The sequence below is a fragment of the Momordica charantia genome, assembly GCF_013281855.1.
Source record: "Momordica charantia cultivar OHB3-1 chromosome 9 unlocalized genomic scaffold, Mcharantia_2.0 BLBB01000009.1, whole genome shotgun sequence".
Lineage (NCBI taxonomy): Eukaryota > Viridiplantae > Streptophyta > Magnoliopsida > Cucurbitales > Cucurbitaceae > Momordica > Momordica charantia.
Window position 1 is genome coordinate 12,298,848 of NW_028275167.1, and position 23,110 is coordinate 12,321,957.

Genomic DNA, 23,110 nt, shown 5'->3' on the forward strand with positions numbered 1-23,110 from the left:
TATTAATAAAATATTAATTTTACTTTGAATGTACCAAATACATTAATTCATTATTCTCTTTATTATTTAATGTATTCCAAATACATTAAATATGAATTTGAACATTTCAAATTCAATTTTATTTCAATATAATTTGGTCCATTAATGTTATTATGAGCTACCAAGGGAACCTTAAGGACCTACAGTTTATAAGCTTCATGATACAAAATTAATTAATTTGAAGGTTACTCTACTATAAACCTGGAGTTGCACTCTTACACACTGTAAAACAAGTTATGTCCATGAATATAATCATTACATACAAGTCGATCCTTCACGAGTTGTTCAAAATTACAGCTAGGTCAAAAGTCTGTTTTACCCCTATAATTACATCTTATATCTAAAGTACCACTGATCCTCTAATGAACAATCCGTTTATGATCCAACCATAAACTAAGTCCCTCTTAGGCTAGTGAGAGGGTGGAGCCCCATTGTTTAATTCCCAAAATCAACACTTAAGGAACTACTCATCTACTTGCCCTATAATGGTAATGAGTGAATTTCATCTTGTGAGATTATGTTCCCAACTCCCTTTTGGTCACGTCCCCAAAATAGTAGGCTATTGAATCGGTTACAAAAACCATTCTCACCCATGTAAATCAAAGGATATGCTCTCACAGGCAGGAGTTAATCACTCAAGATTAAGATCGAGTCACATATGATCATCATGTGAAATAATTATCTTATCTTTTAAAGGATTTACAAAGAAATATTAAATACTTCGCAGTTCAGTCTCAAACTCACTGTATATGATACTCCCGCTCACATGTCTCCACATGAACAATTTTTGGATCAAATCATCCGTAACATTTACAAAGTGGGTCGTATTAATAGTGTTACCAAAATAAGGCACTTAAACTTATACATATATTATAGACTCTTTAGGTTATAACTTGAACATGATCCTCTTATATGTCAACTACATGTCGTTCAAGATTACATTTATAACCTTGTTTTTTTCACAAAATTGGATAATATTTGCACATAACAAAATAAAATAATTATTTTATTTTATTAATAAATAATTGAAATTTATAAACTACGAAGCTTTAGGACATAAATCCTAACAAATCCCTCTGTCGTTTATTTCTGTCATATTTCCTTTATGGTATTGGTTTAAATTGTGACATACTCATAATTGTGGAAGGGGAAAAATTCTAGTTAGTTGTGTTGCTTGTATTAAGGACTAGGTGAATTGAATATTGGGCATATTTTTCCCAACACATATATTATTCTAACAAATGTGTTTTACGTTTTGAACTCCAAAATTGCTATTGCAAAAAGGAGTAAATTTAAACAATTTGGTTTATTAATTAGTTACATTAATAAGGATCAAAGAGGCCTTCATTGTAATTAAACTCAACTAAATCCAATAGTGATCACAAATGCCAATATAGCTAAATAACTTATAATCCTATAAAATGAGATTAATTTAGTCTCTTCTCTTACTTATTCTCGGAAAAAGTTGAGTGAAATGCGCGTTTATATCTAACTTTTACTGTGTTTATGCAAAAAACTGAGTGATGTATGACCTGGTCAAGGAATAACCGCTGGGAGGGATTGAGTATCCTTGGGAAGGAATGACCAGCTGAAGAGGTCAAGGTAGGTTGACTAGAATGAGTTGAAGTGTCAGGAATGAGCTAAAGACCACTTGGCGAGGAAAGACCTGTACAGAGGAAAAAACACTCCGACGCTCAAGTCAGCTTTGAGGCCGACCTTAATATGGAGCCGAGCTAAAATACCATACCTGACTGAAGAGTGAAGTGCCCGATTTATAGGTTTGGGTACCCAACAAGAAATCCGACCAGCGGTTGAGTATGTCGGGACCAAGGTCGGCCAGTCGGGGAGTAGCTATCCCAGTTCATACGCTTGTCATCTGGAATTTGACTAAATATGAAAGGTTGTTCCTACCTTGAATAATCTTCAAGGAAGACCTTCAGGTTGGCCTTCAGGGAAGACCTTCAGGTTGGCCTTTAAGGAAGAACTTGATGAGGTCGGTCCTCAGGGAAGATCTTCAGGTCGGCAACCAGGGAAGACCTTCAGATCCGCCACAAAGGAAGCTGTCCTAAGTTGGACCACTCTCTATCCTCCATGTGGCAGTACGATTTTCACCCCAAACATACTGAGTTTCAATTTATTATGAGTCGGGTTTTGGTTTTTCTTGCCATTTCGTATTTATTTTACTCATTTAATCTTTTATTTCTTTTACGCATTTAATCTTTTACTGTGATTTGGTTAATTGTAGTTTTGAAACCTAGGATTGAAAATGGCACGTTGAGGTGCTGTTGTTGTTGTAGCATCATGTAACATTGGACATACGATCTTGCAGAGAATGAAAATTTGGACCCAGTTTGGTGATGCGAGAAATATTTTGTGAGAAAGATGTGTAAAAAAAGCCCATATATAAGCAAAAGGAAGAGGGAAAATAAAATGGACAACCAGAGGTATTACATATTAAACAGTGCAACTTGAAAAATTGCCAAAAGTATCCAATATCATAAAAATGGCTATAAGGCACCCGCGATGCATTGGCATTAGAAATCAAGATATTGGTATTGGACTTATCAATCGATTCATAACCTTTCAAACACAACCAATATATATTCGGACTCCCTTTACTTGTAGGAGTACATCTTGGATCTGCCGATTATGTTATGGACGAAGTCCTACTCACGGGGACCTGGTCGAATTGGGAGAAGCAGTAGGTATTATTGCGGGTCAATCTATTGGAGAACCGGGCACTCAACTAACATTAAGAACTTTTCATACCGGCGGAGTATTCACAGGGGGTACTGCAGAACATATACGAGCTCCTTCTAATGGAAAAATAAAATTCAATGAGGATTTGGTTCATCCCACACGTACACGTCATGTTAAAGTTCAATGCTATAATTTAATGTGGACAAATATACCCTCCAACCAAAATAGCTAAAATTATCCTACCATTACCCAAAAATTTTGTGTCAAAAATACTCTTGAAACAACTATTCGTTGTAGCTTGATTTTAGGAAATAAAATAGTAAATCAAAATTTTAAAGTTCAAAATTTCAAAAATAAAATCTAGATTTTGAAATTTTGAAATTTCAAACATAAAATATGTACTTTGAAAAAAAAAATTAAGATGCAGAATATGAAAAATGGCCTAACAAAATGTAAAATCAATGCGAAAAAATGGAAAATGAGTAGAAAAAGTAGGATTGAAAAATCAAACATTATTTTTAAAACTATGGAGGGCTAGCTACATTGGAGGACATGTATAGATAGAATAAGACAGAGTAAGTAGAGACACACATGATACTTAATTTTTCTTGATCAACTTGGCTACAAAAGATAGGATGAGAGCATACGACTATTCAGGTGACCCCCTTAATGTGTTTAAAACCTTCTTTCCTCTCCAGGCCTTGGCATAACTAATATCAATTCCATGCTTGTTTAGAATGTAATCAATTATGTCACGTGGACTTACTTCTGTTCCCACTAGAGCATCCTCCTCTTTTGGTTGGAATGATGACCCCTTTGTTTTGAAACCCTCTCTCAATTGTTGTAAGGATTTGGACCCATGTTCATTGTATCGAGTAGGGATTGGAACCTTACATCCATCTACTCCAACGATTGTTCAATCTCGTCACGCACATAATCCATAACCAGAATCGACTGCTCTATTACCAATTTGATAAAAACCAAATAGCTAAAATAGGTTGAAAGATAGAAGGATTATAATAATCTCCAAATCATTGAAGGTACTTGGACTCTCTTCTCGTGAGATCACTTAAGCAACAGTAACAATAGTCTACCTTCAGCCCTTCCCTATCACTCTATTTTAAACAAAGCTAACCAACTTCTTATCTAATTACAAAGGATATACTTACTATTCTATTAATAATGCTAATTACTCAATGCATATTCCTATTAGAATCCTTGCCCTATTTATGGTAGGTTATGAATTGTGCACATAATTATTAGACGTGAACCAGTCAATATACTATTAGTTGATATTGTTCTTTTTTTTTTTTTTTTTAGGCAAGTTGATATTGTTCTTGAATATTAACTAATATACAGAAATAGATATTTTGTGCTTATAAACAGACAATCCCAAATTCAATTCAAATACAGAAATTTCCAAACTTCCAAAACTTAGATATATTTGTTTTGGAAGAAATGTTGAATCTTAGAAGATCTTGTTTGTGGCCGCGAGGAGTTTTAAATTTATATATAAATAAGTTTGAAGACATTGGTATATAATAGAAATTTTAAAATTTGTACTTAGACTTTCAAATTTGTGTTTAATAAAAATTATAAAAGTATTAAATAAGTCTCTAAACTTTCAATTTTGAGTCTATTAGTTTCTTGAACTTCAAAAAATATTCTAATAGATGATGGATAAACTAGACAAAAAATTTAAAATTCGAGATTTAAAATTTAAAATTTGAACACTTTTGAAATCTATTAAGTACAACTCTAAAAGTTCATGTATCAACTCATAATTTAAAATTTTATTCAATTGAAGTATTCTAAAGCTTTCTGTGTAACTCTAAAGGAAAATTAATAGAACTTAGAAAGAGAGTTATTTTTCATACTTGTAGATTATTTGAGAGAGAGATTTAAATAATTTTAAAAAGAATATATGACCTACCATGTAAATTAATTTAATATAAAAGTTAAATTATTTACTTTAGGTACTAAAAAAATATTTACTTTAAATGGAATAAAAAATGATTTTTATATTATTTTAAATAAAAAAGAAATGTTTATTATTATTATTTTTTTATTTTATCTTTTTTGAAGAATAATGTATATACGTGAAAGAAAGTAGGGGAAAAAACCGAACTTCTGCTTCGTTCTATTTCATATGACGTATACTATTATATCATATATATATATGCAATAAATATTTTATATATTATTTACTATTATATATTAGTTATATATTATATATTCGCAATAGTAAGTTAAGTTTGAATAATTTTCTCTTTTTAGTAAAATAAATACTTTCATTGACGTATGAAATTTCAAAAGTGGCTCCTAAGAGCGATTACAAGAAGCTTTTCCAGCTGCTTGAGTGAGTTGAAAACTATAGTTGTGGAAGAGAGGAGAGAATTTACACCAGGATATAACTAAAAAGACTATAGCTTGAAAAAACAGATCAAATGATTGCTCTTTTCTGTTGAAGGTGCGCGGATTCATTTCCCTCCATAATTGCCAAAGAAATGCGCTGATAAAATGCTTCCAGAGAAGTTGCTTTTCTCGTTTGAAGATACAGATCAAAAATCTGCTTGCAAAGGCACAAGTGAGAAATAGATGCGGCGGGAGAAATGGAAAGATGAGGGGATCTTGTTTGAAGCTTATCACAAGTGTTAATGGCTCTGTAGCTTAATTCCCAAAGAAAGAAGTTGATTCTTTTGGGGCAGTGGTCTTTCCAGATGATTTCATGAGGGAGAAGTGGTCAATTGTGGGAGGGAGAGGGCTTTGGAAAGGGATTTAGTTGTAAAGATACCTCCCGCTGCCAATTTCCAATCGAGTCAGTCCTCGGCACTGTTAAACTGAAAATTTGATAGATTATGAGATAAGCCAGTCCATGGGGGAGACCATAGAGTAAGGGGAATCATATATGGAGGGGTTCATCAGCCAGCCATGGGTCTTTCCAAAAGTGAGGTCCATCCCACCTCACCCCAAAATACTTCATCGTCTTCAACCTCCCACCACACCACTTCAAACATTTCAAATCAAACTCCCACGACCACAAACCTCAATTCCAACATAAACGAAAAATCGAAGAAAAATAGGGAACGAAACAAAGAACACCAGAAAACAAAATCAACAGAAAAAACCTAAATCGATGCAATATTATACATGTATTCGTTCATCTAAACATCGAAAAACTGAATCGACACAAATAAACAACCATTCAACTCCTCAACACACATAAAATCGAAGCCAATCGCCAAGAGAAATAAAAATTAAGAAGAAATTCGAAGGGATTGCGAAGAAAAATCGAGAAGACGAATTGGGGCTGAAAACGGCGACGAAGGGGGAAAGGTAGAGCGAACGATTTGATTTACTAAACAAAATGGTAATACTGTAATTTCGCTACCTTTTAAAATTAATTAAATATTTCAGTAGGCCATTTGGACACATTTAGAAGGGGTGGGTCATTTGAGCATTCCACAAACTTTTGAAGGTCATTTGAGTCAATTTCTCAAAAAACCTCAAATCTCAACACTCCTCCTTAGGTTTTTTCTTTGTCACACCCAAGTTATGACGCAGAAACACATATTATCCATGTGGTAGAGATTTTGTGAGAACGTCAATGAGTTGTTCAAAACTATAAAGTGTGCTTGATTTCGCATTCTCTCTTTCTTTCTCTGCTTCCCTCAATAAATAAAATTTTGACTTTGATGTGGTTTGTTCTTCCATGTTGTACCACATTGATGACACTGGCACACTTGTTATCACAAAGTAATTTTTTAGGTTCCTCTGATTTAAATCCCAAATCATCGAGCAATTTTTGAAGCCATATTGCTTGATTTGCAGTTGAAATATATTCAGCTTCCACAATAGATTGAGCAACAACTTTTTGTTTACTTGAGTTTATAGAGAAAACCATTGATGCCATTCTCAAGGTTTTGAGCTTGAAATCATTCTCAATTTCAACAAGATTCACAAACTTATTTAAATTTTCATAAACTCAAGTTCTCTCGGTCAAGAAATACACCCAAATCATCCTGGTAAAATAATCAATCAATAGCTCAATTGATGTTTTTCTGGGACCGCAAAGATCACTATGCACCAATTCAAGTTTTTCTTTGGCTCTAAAACTGCCACCTTTTGGAAATGGTAGTCTGTGCATCTTTCCTTCTTAGCAACTTTCACAAATCTGATCAAATGAGACAAAGTTGGAAAAATCATCAATCAAGTTAGAAGAATGAAAATTTTGCAAAGCTTTGTTGTTGTAGCGTTCAAAGCGATGGTGTCATTTTTTGCTTTCTTCCACATTGGAATTAAGAGCATGATGACATAATGGGGGGAAATTTGAAATTTTGACCCCTCCCATAATTCACTTTGGATTTATGACCCCATTTTGAAAAAACCTAATATATGACCCCACTCCTCCTTATTTATTAATAATTTCATAATATTTAAATGTAAAATTACCATAGTACCCTCATGTTTCAAAATCAACATCTCCCTCCACAAATCTCTTTACAAATCTTTATTCCCTCCACAAATTTCTCACAATAATTAATTCCAACCTTAAAAAATCTAACTTTTAAAAAAAATATCTAACTCAAATAGTTAATTAAAAGTTTAATATGGAAAAAATAAAAAAACGTACATAATTACATAATTTGGGTGAATTTAATTACAAAAAAGTCAAGATTACAAAAAATTTGGGACAATATTGCATTAAATGCTCAAGATTTAATTGATACCAATAGGGAGGAGAGAAAAAGAGCGAAAATGCAAAAAAAAAAAAATCTGGAATTTGGGATCCCGGACTGGGATCCTCCTATCCCGGTCCGGGATCCCAAATTCCAGATTTTTTTTTTCGTTATCTCCTTAATTCCATGCAAATATTTTTTCACCCTAATTTACTTATCGGAGAATTTAATCTTCAGATTTTTTTTGCGTGGATTCGTTTGTTAAGTAATAAATTAATCTATATTAGATTCAAAATTAAAAAAAAAATGCTAAGGGTTGAGAGAAGAGATTGGTGAATAAATTTAGTTAAAATAAACAAGGATATTTTGGTAATTTTACAAAGATAAAAAGTAGAAATGGGTCACAAATTAGAACAGTAGGGGTCACAAATTAATTTTTTTAAAAAAGGGGTCAAAAATCCAGATGAGTTATATAATGGGACTAGAAACCCCAATTTCCCCATAGTGAGCCACCATTTAAAAAGAAAGCATTGTCAATCATTTTGACCCTTGCAATCTGTACTTCATGAGGGTCATAAATAACACAATCTTGATCTTTAAAACCTACAAAAAAAATTTTTATGCAACAATTGAGCAATACTAAGCAAGTTTTGAGATAATCTTGGAACATATAAAAGATTTGATATTATCTTTTCACCTTTTTTAGTATGCATGAAGACAGTACTTTTACCTTCAACTAGTACCGTCTCACCATGTCAAGCAACCACCTTAGACTGTATAGATATGTCAATCTGGCTAGAAAGATAGATATTTTGAGCCATATGGGTAGTGCATCCGCTGTCAATTAGCCATGAGGTTGACTCGTTGTTACTTGTATGAGAAGCCATAAACAACAAATTTGTTTCCTGCTTGTTTTCTGCACAATTTGCTTGTTGCTGGGGATTTTGGGCTTGGTTTTGTTTGACATAACAAAACTTCTCCGTATGACCATCATGGTTGCAATAGTTACAATGCAAGACTTGTTTGTTTTTTACCAACAATCCTTCTCAGCATGATTGGTCTTTTTACAAAAATGACAAGGAGGAAATTTACCATTCTTTAACGCTCCTCCTTTTCCCTTGCCCTCCCCTGATCTTTGGTTGATCTTTAACTTCTCCTCTTCATGTAATTTCATATGATTCAATGTTGGATTTTCTCCCAGACTTAGGATCAGCATCTGTTGAAACTGATTCCCAAAGGCTAAGTGCTTTGAGATAGGATTGCATTTTAACAACCAAAAATTGGTAGTTTTCACCACTAAAATGTGGAGGAGGTAACACCAAAATTTGAAGACATTATCAAATAAGAATTTGAAATTTCTCTCCCTCAAAATAAAATCACAGTCCTTTAAATCTTTGCTCTGATACCACTGTTGAGAAAATGAAAGTGATAAAAAATAATACGAAAGCAATAGTAAAAATCTCAATATTTGATGAACAATGAGGAAATATGAAATGTGAGGGAGTAGAATTCAATAGAAGGAAAAATCAACTTCTAATTGAAGTGATACAAAATTATGAATAAACAAATGAAAGTACAAATGTTGGTGATACAAGAAATGTGGTACAAACTTCTCATGGAAGTTCACCTTTATATAGGTACAATACTTGAACCTATTTTGTAACCAACATAAAACTTAAAACATCATTTAAAACCTAAAAACTTACTAGTCATAAAACTAAAAATTAAAAGACGAAATAACATAAAATTAAATCTAACCTTAAAGAAACTTAAAAAATAAAAAACTAAAAACTTAATGAAGAAAAAACCTCAAATCTCAACAAGAAGCTTGCTAAGAGCCCATACTTTGCATCAATAACTCTCCTCCAAGGAGAATTCTCCTCCGTAGAGTATTGCATACATTTTGCCAAAAGGACACTGTTTTTTTGTTTCATGTTCGTGATGATAACTCCTCCTTCCTCAATATTAAGATGACCATGATCTTTATATAACAAACCACGTCCAGGAGCACCTTTTAAATAACATATAATACGTTCCAATACAGCCCAATGGTCAGTCGTAGGAGAACTCATAAACTGACTCATAATACTGACTGGATAAGCTATGTATGGCCTCGTAACTATAAGGTAATTCAGCTTCCCTACTAATTTCCTACACTTCTCAGGATCTTTCAACAACTTCCCTTCCTTTGTAAGTTGTAAATTAGGTATCATTGGGGTACTACGTGGCTTAGCAGCTAACTTTCCTGTTTCAGTTAACAGGTCAAGTATATATTTTCGCTGTGATAAGAGAATCCCCTTCTTACTCCTTATTACCTCAATTCTTAAGAAGTATTTCAGCACTCCCAAATCCTTAGTATGTAATTGACTATGAAGAAAAGTTTTAAGTGATAGGATGCCTGATGAATCATTACCAGCAATCACAATATCATCAACATATATAACCAGTAAGATAACACCAGACTCAGTTTGTTTATAGAAGACAGAATGGTCCGACTTACTCTTCTTCATTCCAAAGTCCTCAACTACCTGACTGAATTTTCCAAACCATGCTCATGGACTTTGTTTCACCCATATAAGGATTTACGAAGACGACATACCTTTCCATTCTCCCCTGAGCAACAAAACCTGGTGGTTGCTCCATATACACTTCTTCTTGAAGATCAACATAGAGGAAGAGATTTTTAATATCAAGCTGATGTAAGGGCCAATGATGAATATATGCCAAAGAAATGAATAACCTGAAAGAAGCATATTTAGCAACCAGAGAAAAAGTATCAGAATAATCAATTCCATAAGTCTGCGCATATCCTTTATCAACAAGGCGAGCTTTCAAACGGCCAATGGATCTATCAGGATGAACTTTAACAGCAAACACTCATTTACAACTGATAGTTTTCTTTCCTGCAAGAAGAGCACTAAATCCAAGTACCATTGTCATCTAAGGCAGTCATTTCCTCCCACATAGCAGCCCGCCAATCAGGATGAGACAAAGCTTCATGAACAGTTTACGCTTACCTTTTCTAAGAGCAATAGGAAGGTCATCACTTATTCCTGGATCCACGGGTAAAGAAGCTGCTAGTATAGAGCATGAGTCCGTAGGAGGTTGCCGACGAGAATAAACTTGAGTAATGGTGGGAAGAGAAGAATCAGGAACAGAAGGAGATGTATTGCTAGGAAGCTCTTCAAATTAAAAGAGAATTGTAGTAGATTTAAGATAGAGGTCAATGAAAGAGATTTGGAATGATGCACTGTGCTAGAGCCAAGAACCGGAGAAGTGGTGTCATCTGCTATGGTAACATCAGGTAACGATGTAGACGAGGAGACATTAGCAAATAAATTAGGGTTACCTGACATATGATTTGTCGCGCCAGAGTCAATGACCCATTTTATCGCGGAGGAAAGAAGACATTTATTGGTGTTACCTGATTCAGCGATTGCGGTAATCGAATTAGAGGACGATGCCGTCAATGACTCTTGATACTGTTGGAACTTAGCAAACTCTTCCGCAGGAATCATAACTAACTTGCCAGCATTATCAGGAGTAGATGCAACATATGCAGACTGTGTTCTCTAACCTTTATTCAATAGCTTTCTGCATTCTCGCTTTGTATGTCCAAGCTTATGACAATAATTGCATATAATGACATCTCCTGAATTTGATTTTGGAGCACTAGAATTCCATCGTCGAGCATTCGAAGTCGTGGAACTTCCTTGGTAGGTATTACCTCGATATACATTTGTACTACGTCCAACCAAAACACTGTTAGACTGAGATGACAGGACGGATTGTGACTTCTCAACACAAAGTACTCGAGTGTATGCCTCCTCTAAAGCTGGAATTTCCGAACCAGAGAGTAAAACTGTCCATAAATGGTTCTATAACATTCTACCTTTTAATACAGTAATAATTTCATCTTTTTGTTTAGTTCTAGTAAAACCTCTTTTTCTTTGGTAAACTTCTCCATTCCACTTTTTTCTCTTGTAAATTTCAACATATTCTTTATTTCCAATCAAATAAAGAAAATAGGAAGACAACACAAAAAAAAAAAATTCTACCTTTCACACAACTCACAGCTAAATGACAGTCTGCACACACAAACTTTTATCAGCAAATGGTTGAAACTTTACCACTAAAAACATACAAGTTCAGGGCAAATGAGAGCATTTACTTCGAGTACACATGCAGAAACCCAAAATCATTCACAGCTAAGAACTTACTTCTGAGTTACATTACATACAACTTGAGGAAACATGTTCCTTTGCTTCACACATTCACAAATAACTCCGAAAGAATCAAACATGTGTAGAACTCGTTGACATGCAACAAGAAACTTTGGAGCTCTCAGAAAAAGTATAATGCGGTGTTACGAAAGCGTTCGCCTATTGAAGGACTCCACAGTTAAGTTTGCAGTAAAAGCTGGTATTGAATTCATCTTCCGGATGAATATCTCTATCTGCAAGTGTTAAATAACTTTAGCCAATCACTACTAGTACTACCTGTAAACACTAACCTTTCTAAATAGCAATTTCACCAGAAATAAATACTATGATAAAATGAGTATTTGCTGCAAAGTCGATCATGCAACGTGAGAGTCAGCCGAGTTTATCCATCTTAACATGCAACGAGATGAAAATGAGACATTAACAAAGAAAATAAAAAAAATAGGCGTGGCCTAACTTGGAGTACATTGGCCCGACTGAGATCACATTAGGTGTAACTAAGGTTTATTGGTCATGAACACACTACTTTGTCCACAACCTTACCTAACTTGACTGCAACCAGCCTATTCACCAACCCCAACCAACTATCAACCTCTTTTATAACCCAAGTCCCGGTCGCTTTGGTCCCTATTCCAACAGTCTTCTAAAGTAGAAAATTTCTTTGTAGAAATGTAATACAAGTCACTAAAGTATTGGGCTAAGGGCTGGTCCCATATCCACGGATCATGCCAAAAGTATGGCCAGCTGGGAACGAAACTGGTGTAGTGAGTTAGTTTCATATTTTTGGTTTAGAGGCTTTTGGACTTTGTATTCACATCATCTTTAGAATCAATTTCCATTGTGAATAACGATTTTCTTTGTGGATTCTTTTACAGGTTTGGGCTACATCACTTCTATTTATCTAGTTCTGAGTAATGCTCCATACCGAATCAGTCATATAATCGTCTTTCATAATAACCTTTGGTGATAGAACTTTGGAACATGTAATGCTTTCATTAATTTTCATTCAATTCTGAACCAACTTTCTGATACAAAAGAATGATAAATGGCCCCTCCCTACCGGTGTTAAGCATAAAAAGCAAATAAAAATATTCAAGGTGATACTAATTTTCATACCTGACGAGATAACTCGGGTTGAGAGGTGTAACTATTTGCCTGTTTACAAGATAAAAAACATTCATATGTTCAACAAATAAATAAGTTATATTAATTCATAAATAATGATTAAACAAATAAATTAAAAAGTAAACAAAGCCAAAGCTAATGTGTTAAATTATATTTGTTATCTTTTAATTTCCTATTGTGTTTATAGGTTAGGGTTCCCTTGTTCTAAATAGGAAAGTATTTTCTTATCCTAATAGGCAAGGGTTTTGTTTTCTTCTTCTTCTTGATAGCTCTAGCTACTATTTATATCCTTGTATCAACTCTTTAAAAGATAAATAAACATTATTTTCTTTTTCTTATCAATTAACAGTTTTCTTCTTCTCTCCTTCAAAAACTCTTACCACCTTTTTGCCCTCACCCTACTCCTATCTTGTTTTCTCCTAGATTTGAAATTAAACACAGCATGTGACAGGGAGGGGGAGATGGATGGAGAGTGTTAAGAAAATGATACCACTGTTCAGAAAATGAAAGTGATAAAAAATAATGCGAAAGCAATAGTAAAATTCTCAATGTTTGATGAACAATGAGGAAATATGAAATGTGAGAGACTAGAAATCTAGAAGAGAAATCAACTTCAAATTGAAGTGATTCAAAATTGTGAATAAACAAATGAAAGTACAAATGTCGGTGATACTAACTTCTCATGGAAGTTCACCCTTATATAGGTGTACAAAATACATAACTTAAACCAAAATTAAAATGGAGAAACTTACAATTTATAAAAGTGAAACTTAAAAGATAAAAAACTGAAAATTAAATCTAACAATTAAAGAAAAGAAACTTAAAAGATAAAAACGGAATTCTATATTTGAGTTACAAGAAAAAACTCATAACTCAACACTCCTCGAGATTTTTCTTTGTCACACCCAACTTTTGGCGCAGAAACACAAATTGTCTGTGTGGTAAAACTTTTGTGAGAATGTCGGCAAATTGTTCTTCAGAACTACAAAAAATGAGCTTGATGTCGTCTTCTTTCTCTACTTCTCTCAATAAATGAAATTTAACTTTTATGTGCTTTGTTCTACCATGTTGTACAGGATTTGAGGCAATAGCAATAGCAGACTTGTTATCACAAAATAATAATATCATAGGTTCCTCTGGTTTGAATCCCAAATCATCAAGCAATTTGAGAAGCCATATTGCTTGATTTTCAGCTGATGTGGCTGAAATATATTCAACTTCAGCAGTAGATTGAGCCACCACTTCTTGTTTTCTTGAGTTCCAAGAGAAAACTCCGGTTCCAAGAGAAAAAACATTGTCAGAAGTACTTTTAGAGTCATCAACACAACCAGCTCAATCACTATCAGCATATCCAATCAATTTCAAATTACCTGTACACTTAAACCAGATTCCAAAATCAAGAGTACCCTTTAAGTACCTAAAGACTCTTTTAGCAAAACCAAAATGAACTTCACTAGGTGAATTCATATATCTCGAGGAGTAAACTTGCAGCAAACAGTAAGTCTGGTCTAGATGCCGTCAAATACAAGAGACTTTCTACTAAACTTATGTAATTTGAAGGATTAGAAAACTTTTCACCATCATTCTTTGAAACTTTCAAACTTACATGTTTCCATCTTGAATTTCTTCAAAATTCCTTGAGCATACTTTCTTTGGGCAATAAAAATACGCTTGTCTTCTTGATGGATTCCCATACCAAGAAAATAATGCATGTAACCGAGATCTGACATCTCAAACATCTTTTCCATCTCAACTTTAAAATCTTGAAGCATTTGATATTTCCAGTTACTAGCATATCATCAACATAAAGAGAAAGAATGAGTTGATTCGAATTTTCACCAACCTTAACATAGAGAGTGGTTTCACTCAAATTCCTTCTGAAACTTTGAAGGATCAAATATGAATCAATTTTACTGTACCAAGCTCGAGGTGCTTGCTTCAGACCACAGAGAGCTTTTCTCAGACGATATACTTTCTCTTCCTTGCCTTCTTCTACAAACCCTTCAGGTTGACTTACATAAATCTCCTCCTCAAGGTCACCATTCAAGAAAGCCGATTTTACATCGAGATGGAATATTTTCCACCCCAATTGTGCAGCTAAAGCAATAATCAACCGTATAGTGTCATGTCGTGCAACTGGAGCAAATGTATCTCCATAGTCAACTCCAGGTTGTTGTGCATACCTTTTTACCACTAACCTTGCTTTGTATTTGTTGATTGAACCATCAGAATTATACTTCACCTTGAATACCCACTTCACACCTAACGTGTTCTTACCTCGTGGTTGGTCTACAAGCTCCCATGTATTATTTTATCTCTAATTCAGCTTTCATAGAAGCAATCCATTCGGTTGATTGTGAAGCTACATGATAGCTATTTGGTTCAACAATAACAAAGTTACAACTTTCATATACATCAGCCAGTGATCTTACCTTGTAATTTGAACCATCGCCAGTTGCATCAACAAGATCATCATCATTCGAACGAGGATCTTGGTTACCTTGATCATTAGAGTCAATTGAATCAAAAGAAGATTCAATTTGTTCTAAATTTTCAAAATTGGTGGGTGAGTCTTTGACAATTTTTTGCTCCTCAAAATTCCAATAAGAATCTTCATCAACAATGACATCACGACTCAAGATAACCTCTTCGGTGTTCAAATAAAAAATTCTATACCCTTTTGAATCAGAGGCATAGCCAATAAATACTCCTATAATTGCCTTCTCATCAAGTTTAGATCTCTTAATAGAAGGAACAAAAGAGTAACATATAGATCCAAAAATCTTCAAGTTTTTAATGGAAGGTTTTCTACCTGACCAAGCTTCATAAGGAGTCTTGCCCTTAACTGCCCTTGTAGGAAGTCTATTGAGCAAGTAAATAGCAGTACATACAGCTTCAGCCCAAAATATTTTGGCAATTTCTTCCCAAAGAGTAAACATCTTGTCATCTCCATCACGGTTCTGTTCTTCCTTTCTGAAACACCGTTTTACTGGGGCATGTAGGTAATGGACAGTTGGTGTTGGATTCCCAAGTCTTCACAAAACTTGTCAAATTGCGTGTAGGTAATGGGCGTGTAGGTAATGGACTGCTCTTCCTTCCCATTGTTTGTTCTCAAAGTTTTGAGCTTACAACCACTTTGAGTTCAACAAGATTCACAAACTTCTTGAAAATTTCAAAAACTAGAGTTCTCTCGATCAGAAAATATACCTAAGTCATCCTGGAAAAATCGTCAATAAAGAGAATAAAATATTTATTATTCCCAATAGATGCTTTGCGCATGGGACCGCAAACATCGCTATGCACCAATTCAAGCTTTTGTGTGGCTCTAAAACTTCCACCTTTTGGAAAAGGTAGTCTGTGCATCTTCCCTTCTTGGCAACTTTCACAAATCTGATCAAATGAGACAAAGTTGGTAAAATCTTCAACCATGTTAGAAGAATGCAAATTTTGCAAAGCTTTGTAGTGCCCAAAGCGATGGTGCCATTTTTTGCTTTCTTCCACTTTGGCATTTAGAGCATGATGACACAGTGAGTCACCCTTCAAAAAGAAAGCATTGCCAATCATTTTGACCTTTGCAATCTCTACTCCATGAGGGTCATAAATAGCGCAATCTTGATCACTAAAAACCACAGAAAAATTGTTATGCAACAATTGAGCATGCAACAATTGAGCAATACTAAGCAAGTTTTGAGATAATCTTGGAACATATAAAATATTTGATATTATCTTTTCACCTTGCTTAATATGCATGACGACAGTACCTTTACCTTCAGCTAGTACCGTCTCGCCATGTCCAAGAACCACCTTAGACGGTATAGATTTGTCAATCTGGCTAAACAGATTGATATCTTTAGCCATATGGGTAGTGCATCCACTGTCAATTAGCCATGGGTTGAACCGTTGTTACTTGTATGAGAAGCTATAAACAACAAATTTGTTTCCTGATTGTTGTATGCACAATTTGCTTGTTGTAAGGGATTTTGGGCTTGGTTTTGTTTGGCATAACAAAACTTCTCCGTATGACCATCCTTGTTGCAATAGTCACAATGGTAGACTTGTTTGTTTTTGTACCAACAATCCTTCTCAGCATGGTTGGTCCTTTTACAAAAACGACAAGGAGGAAATTTACCATTCTTTGACGCTCCTCCTTTTCCCTTGCTCCCCCGATCTTTGGTTGACTTTTTATCATCTTGTGCAGTAGGTTTCTTGGCATTAAAGGCACCTTCAACATGCTCTTCGTTACGCATTGTATCCCTCTGTTCTTGGGCTTGTAATTTGCTAATTAACTCAGCTATAGAGAGAGTAGTCAGATCAGAAGACTCCTCTATTGCCGAGATCTTTGATTCAAATTTGCTAGGAACACTAACCATTATTTTCTCCACAACTCTTTGATCTAGAAAATCTTCACCAGCTAGTCTGATCTGGTTCACAATGGTCATCACTTTAGTTGTGTAGTCCCTTACAGAATCCGAATCTTTCATCTTGAGCATCTCAAACTCTCTTTAGAGAGTTAATAATTTGACAGCTTTTACCCTTGCACTCCCTTCAAATTCCTCCTGTAATTTATCCCAAGCTTCTTTTGCTATTTTACAATCAATAATTCTAGCAAATATAGGATTAGATAAAGAAGCATGAATTACAGATAAAGCTTTAGGCTTCTTTAACTTCTCCTCTTCATGTAATCTGATAAGATTCAATGTTGGATTTTCTCCCAATGGCTCGGGATCGGCATCTGTTGAAACTGATTCCCAAAGACTAAGTGCTTTGAGATAGGATTGCATTTTAACAACCCAAAATTGGTAGTTTTCACCACTAAAATGTGGGGGAGAGGTAACACCAAAATTTGAAGACATTATCAAATAAGAAATTGGAATTTCTCTCCCTCAAATAAAATCACAGCACCTTTAAATCTAAGACTCTGATACCACTATTAAGAAAATGATACCACTGTTGAGAAAATGAAAGTGATAAAAAATAATGCGGAAGCAATATTAAAATTCTCAATGTTTGATGAACAATGAGGAAATATGAAATGTGAGAAACTAGAAATCTAGAAGAGAAATCAACTTCAAATTGAAGTGATTCAAAATTATGAATAAACAAATGAAAGTACAAATGTCGGTGACACTAACTTCTCATGGAAGTTCACCCTTATATAGGTGTCCAAAATACATAACTTGAACCAAAATTAGAACGGAGAAACTTACAATTTATAAAAGTGAAACTTAAAAGATAAAAAACTGAAAATTAAATCTAACAATTAAAGAAAAGAAACTTAAAAGATAAAAACCGAATTCTAAATTTGAGTTACAAGAAAAAACTCATAACTCAACAGAGAGAAAGGGATAGAAGTGTTGTTTTTCTTAGGTCCATTGGAGTTTTTTCAAGTATTTTTCTTACTTGAAAAAGAGGAAAAATAATCGATAAATATGTATTATATTTATTGAATTATCGCCTTTGTTTGTTTAATTTTGTTTTTAAGTAAATCAGTAGTAAGCTAAATTTGATTTTTAATTATTTTCTGCTGCATAAGAAATAAGAAATAATTAATTATGGCCACATTAGCATAAAAATATTATAAAATTCATAATAATAAAAAAGTATAGTCAACCTTTTTGCTTATGTAACTAGAAATAAAACAATTTTCTAAATCTTAGAGATTGAGCTATCTTTTTTCGTAATGCAGGGACAAAAGGAACCAATAGTGAAAAGCTTTAAATATTAAAAAGGGTTTTTTTTAATTATAATAAACTGAGGTTTCATAATACAAATGAAAGAATGTACAAAGGCTTCAAAAAAACCAGCCTAACAAAAGGAAGCCAAGCCTACAAGAAGGGGCTCCAATCTCCAAGAATATCTAACTAATAGTTACAAAAATCCGTTGAAACCGAGACCCAGAAAGAAGTATTAAATCTTATAAGTTCCCAGGAAGCATCCTAAGATCTCTCTAACACTCTAAAAACTTTATGGTTTCTCTCAATCCATGTCCCCACAAAATGGCGAAAAGACACGTCCGGCAAATAATTTTGCCCTTATCCCAAAAGGGGATACAAAAAAAAACTCCCCCACCATCGCCTTGCAATCTCTATTTCTCCAATCGAAGACTCCAACAACCGTCCCCATAACTTTACAGCAAAAAGTATTTATCTCTATAATTTAGAGTTCCAAAAATTATTTTGAAGAAACTCATTGTTCTACTCATATGAAAGGTTCAAACTAAAAAAATGAAAAGATAACTAGGGATTATTCCTTGAGAAACTTAATTCAAAACTGAAAGACATGAGATTTTGAAAGTGCACAAAAGAAAAAACAGTCCACAACATGTTATCTTATGGCCTCTTTCTTTTATTTCACATAACAATGCAATTAAAAAAAGGATGGATAAGCTAGCATATAGCATCTAGAAAAATTTCACAAAATTTAATATCGTACCAAGATGTTTGTATTCCCAGATTCATACTCAAATTGCAGCTTCTCCTCATCACTTTGAGCATATATTGATTGAAGGGTAAACCTTGTAACAGGAATACCATCAGCTCGCTGATGTTCATCCATCACAATCTGACAAAATTACTAACAATGTGAGTAGAAGAATACAGTAAGTTACAAACACATTATAGTCAAACTCGAATATCAATTTTACATTCACTCGGTATCTCAGTTGCAACTTGCAAGTCCTAGTAAACTCATTTTAAGATACTCCATTACAAATCCGAAAATGATATAGGAGCAAAGCAACAAAATATGAAGATGAAAATAGTTCCGGAAGAGTGTAATACCTTGTAGCCAAAAAGTTCACAACAAGCCCTTCTAAACACTGAAATTCTATCCGCAAAAACAGTCTTATATCTGTATAGCAGTAGTATCTTATCATGCTCCATTAATTTAAGGAGTAAGAAAACCGGAGTTCATCAAATCTTGAAACTATTGGATATTGCATCAAGCACTGACCTCTCTTCACGCTTTTCAAGTGTTGCAATTTGTTCCTTTAGCTGCATTATTTTTCCAGATATGTATGAATCCACAACCTTCCCAGCGTCACCTAAATAATTAACAAGCGAATACACAAAAGTGAGAAAAATGTGTTGGTTGTATAATGAGTAATGAATGATCATTGTGTCGCTTCTTTGTTGTGCTGTCTCTTTTGCTTATTGTTTTAACTGTACGTTTCATTAGCTGTTTTAACTCATCGTTACAATTGGAACAGTTTTTGTTTCAACAAAGAAAATTTTCCAGATTAATCATTGAATTTTTTAACATCTAAATATTAGCACGTAGTAGATTTTTTAAACACGATATCAAATGTTCCAACATCTATATTAGAAAATATCTTAAATCCAGGAGTTTATTACTTTTTTGTCCTTCTCCTTTGTTGTAATTTTACAGTCATTTAGTTTAAGGCTCCATCTATACTGTTAAGAAAAAAATGGGGCTAGACTTGATGAAATAGACATGCCACGTTCAATATCCAACACATTCTAGCCCACTAAATTCAATTTTCCACTCCCAGTATTCTGGGTAATTGGGAAACATAAAAAATATGGTCAGTTGCACCAGAATCAATAATCCAGGTACAACGTTTAGGCTAAAAAGTTGTACTTGTCAACGTTATCGATCTTGTTCCTTGACTTGGAGCATTATCCAAAGTTTTTAAGAAGCTTTTTAATTGTTTGATCTCATGTATGTCCAATTTTTTGGTAATTTTGGATGATTGCGACATTAGTGCTAGAACAGACTAAACAACAACTCAAAAAATGGAGATCCATGCATAAAACTGAAGTTTGAAGTACCAAATAGAAGGGTGAAAAATCAGCACTGAACTGAACCGAACCGAAAGAGGGCTGAACTAAACCAAAAACCGGCTGAACCAAACCAAAACCAGTCAAACCGAACTGAAAAACGGGCTGAACCGAGCAGAAAAATGCTGAACCAGACCGACAACAAATTGAACCGGGTCCAAAATAGACCGAATTGGTCCGAAATGGGCTAGACCGAGTTGAGTGTATGTTGAACCGGGTAGGAAACACGCTGAACCGGACAGGAGATACGCTGACCCGGGATGGAAATACTTTGAGCCGCACAGACAGAAAAATCAAATCAGACCGAACCGAAAATCCCGTAGACCGTATCTGAACCAGACAAAAAAAAAAGTTTTTCTTATCTTATTGAAGCCCTAAAAACACAGCAGCCACACAACCCACGAATCGACCACGAACGGCAAACCCAAAACTAGTAGGAAACTGATCAACAATTAAGGACGATTGAAAAAGTGATCGGCAATGAAGGCCAATCGAAAAAGCCTCAAGGCTCTGATACCATGTTAATTGATAAAGAAAAATAATTCTTTTCTTGTCACTTTCCAAAGTTGATAAGGGTATAAATAGTAGTTACAAATAAGAAAAGAAAACTAAAATTTGCCAATTAGGATAAGGAAATACTTACCTAGAATAAGGAAACCCTAATTTATTAAAACCTAACTACAATAGGAAATTAAGAAGGTAACGCATATAATTTAACAAAAGCTACACAAAAAAGAAATATTTTGTTGGGTTCCATAATTGTTGTAAATATAATCTCTAAATATTAGTAGTCAAAACAACGGTAATAATTACGTTATCTTTATTTTTATTATTTCCCTTATTTGTAATGGTTTTCTTCTAAAAGACATAACTCATACATTCAATAATGAGACAGAATATTTTTATTCTCTCACATTCAAGATATTCCCATTCAGATTTGCAGAGAGAACACCTTATTTGGCAAGCAGGATGCGACCTACACTACAATGAGTGTGAAAATGAGCCCGGGGGGAAAGATGTGATAATCAAGGTTCTCAAATAAATGAGTACCTATACAGGACCAGCTTAATAACTAACAAACATAAATTAAAAACCTCTCATAGAAAAGTTTCTCATACCTGATGGAGTCTCAACTAACATAAATTAGAAAAGGTTCTCATACCTGATGGAGTCTTTAATTCTTCAACAGCTTGTAACTTCTCCTTTGTCTTCTGCAATTCAGATTTTAAGGCATCTATAGTCTGTTTTGCCTCGTTGTCAACAGCAAGGGTGTTTACCATTCGCAAAACCTTTGTACTTGTTGCGGAAAAATCACCATGTCCTAACTGGAAGGAAAGATAAAACACGAGATTGCTAATCATTTACGGGGCACAGATGATGATGTAACTAACTATACATTAAGTTAGTTATGATTTAGTTGTTTAGTTAGCATGTCTTATCAGCTTAAATTAAAAGCCTTTAGTTTAGGGTAGCCTATTTGTCTATAAATAGGAAGCTCCTTTGTATTCTCTCAAGCAATTGGAATAAAACTGCTCTTATCTCATTTGAGTCTACATCAAGTTGGTATCAGAGTGACAAAGAATACTTGGGTGGCTGGAAAAAAGGTTGCTCCGCCCACGGCCGAAGGTTCGCTTGCTGAACAAGAGATAGAATCTACCGCCGTCCTCTCTCCACGAGCCACAACCACCCGCTTGATGATGGTTGAGGGGGCTGTTGAAAACCTCCAAAGGAATGTGGTAGAGATCCGCCAAATTCTGAACGTGATCGTAGATAAGTTGGATGATCTTCAGTTGCATCAAGAACAACCAAGAGGGATTCTTGGGAAGGAAAAAAGGGAACAAGGAATCAAGATTCATCCTAATGGACAGCAACCAATTCCAAGATTGCAGCAAGAACCTCTCCCTACTCAAGAACCTCCTCCTTTTCCCCACCCACTTCAAGACGCTCGATGTAACAACCGAAAAAAAATATAAATATATATATATACTTAAATTATTATTTTTTTAATTGTTTTCTTTTATTTTCTCAAAGATAAACCTTTTTGTTTTAGAAATTATTTTTGAAAGATAATTTGTTCATAGAATTTGAAAAAAATAAAAAGAAAGAGTTTTATTAAATCTTTATCTTTTTATTATCATTTTTAAATAAAGATTCATTAGGGTTTGTTATAAAAGCCCTTAAACCCTAGGTTTTATTTTCTTAAACTGTTAGACCTAGTTTTCTCTCAAAGAGAAAAAGAAAAGAAAAGAATAAGAGTTTTGGTATTTTCTCTCAAAGATCAGTAAGATTTTCTTCTCATTGTTTTAGTTTTATTTTTCTTGATTTGTAGTTCTTTAATTCAATTTATTGGGAAAAGTTTTGAGGTCTTTGTTTTTAGAATAAAAGATTTTAAGGACTTTTGCCCTAAAAATTTTCCAGAATTTTTGGTTTGAATCTTTTTGTTTATGAGATTGTTTTTGGACTTTTTTGAGGCTCTTTTTACATAAAAAGTTTACCTATTTGTATCCTATAAATTATAGTTTGTTGTTATGATTTTTACATGAAA

General features: G+C 34.1%; 1 protein-coding gene across 2 annotated transcripts in view; it reads right to left on the minus strand.

The window, feature by feature from the left end:
- Nucleotides 1–11,520: 11,520 nt before the first annotated feature.
- Nucleotides 11,521–23,110, minus strand: part of MAD1 (mitotic checkpoint family protein) — a 65,116-nt gene continuing 53,526 nt past the window's right edge. Inside the window, exons 11-16 of one of the 2 annotated variants that reach the window (XM_022299458.2) lie at nt 21,728–21,890; nt 19,718–19,808; nt 19,546–19,615; nt 19,199–19,327; nt 12,758–12,796; nt 11,521–11,874 (exon numbers count right to left, since the gene is read on the minus strand). In XM_022299458.2, coding sequence (XP_022155150.1) covers nt 11,785–11,874; nt 12,758–12,796; nt 19,199–19,327; nt 19,546–19,615; nt 19,718–19,808; nt 21,728–21,890 — 582 coding nt within the window. In that variant the 3' untranslated portion in view covers nt 11,521–11,784. Of the gene's footprint in view, nt 11,875–12,757; nt 12,797–19,198; nt 19,328–19,545; nt 19,616–19,716; nt 19,809–21,479; nt 21,542–21,727; nt 21,891–23,110 lie in introns of those variants that run through there. The other variant, XM_022299459.2, reaches the window with a different exon arrangement.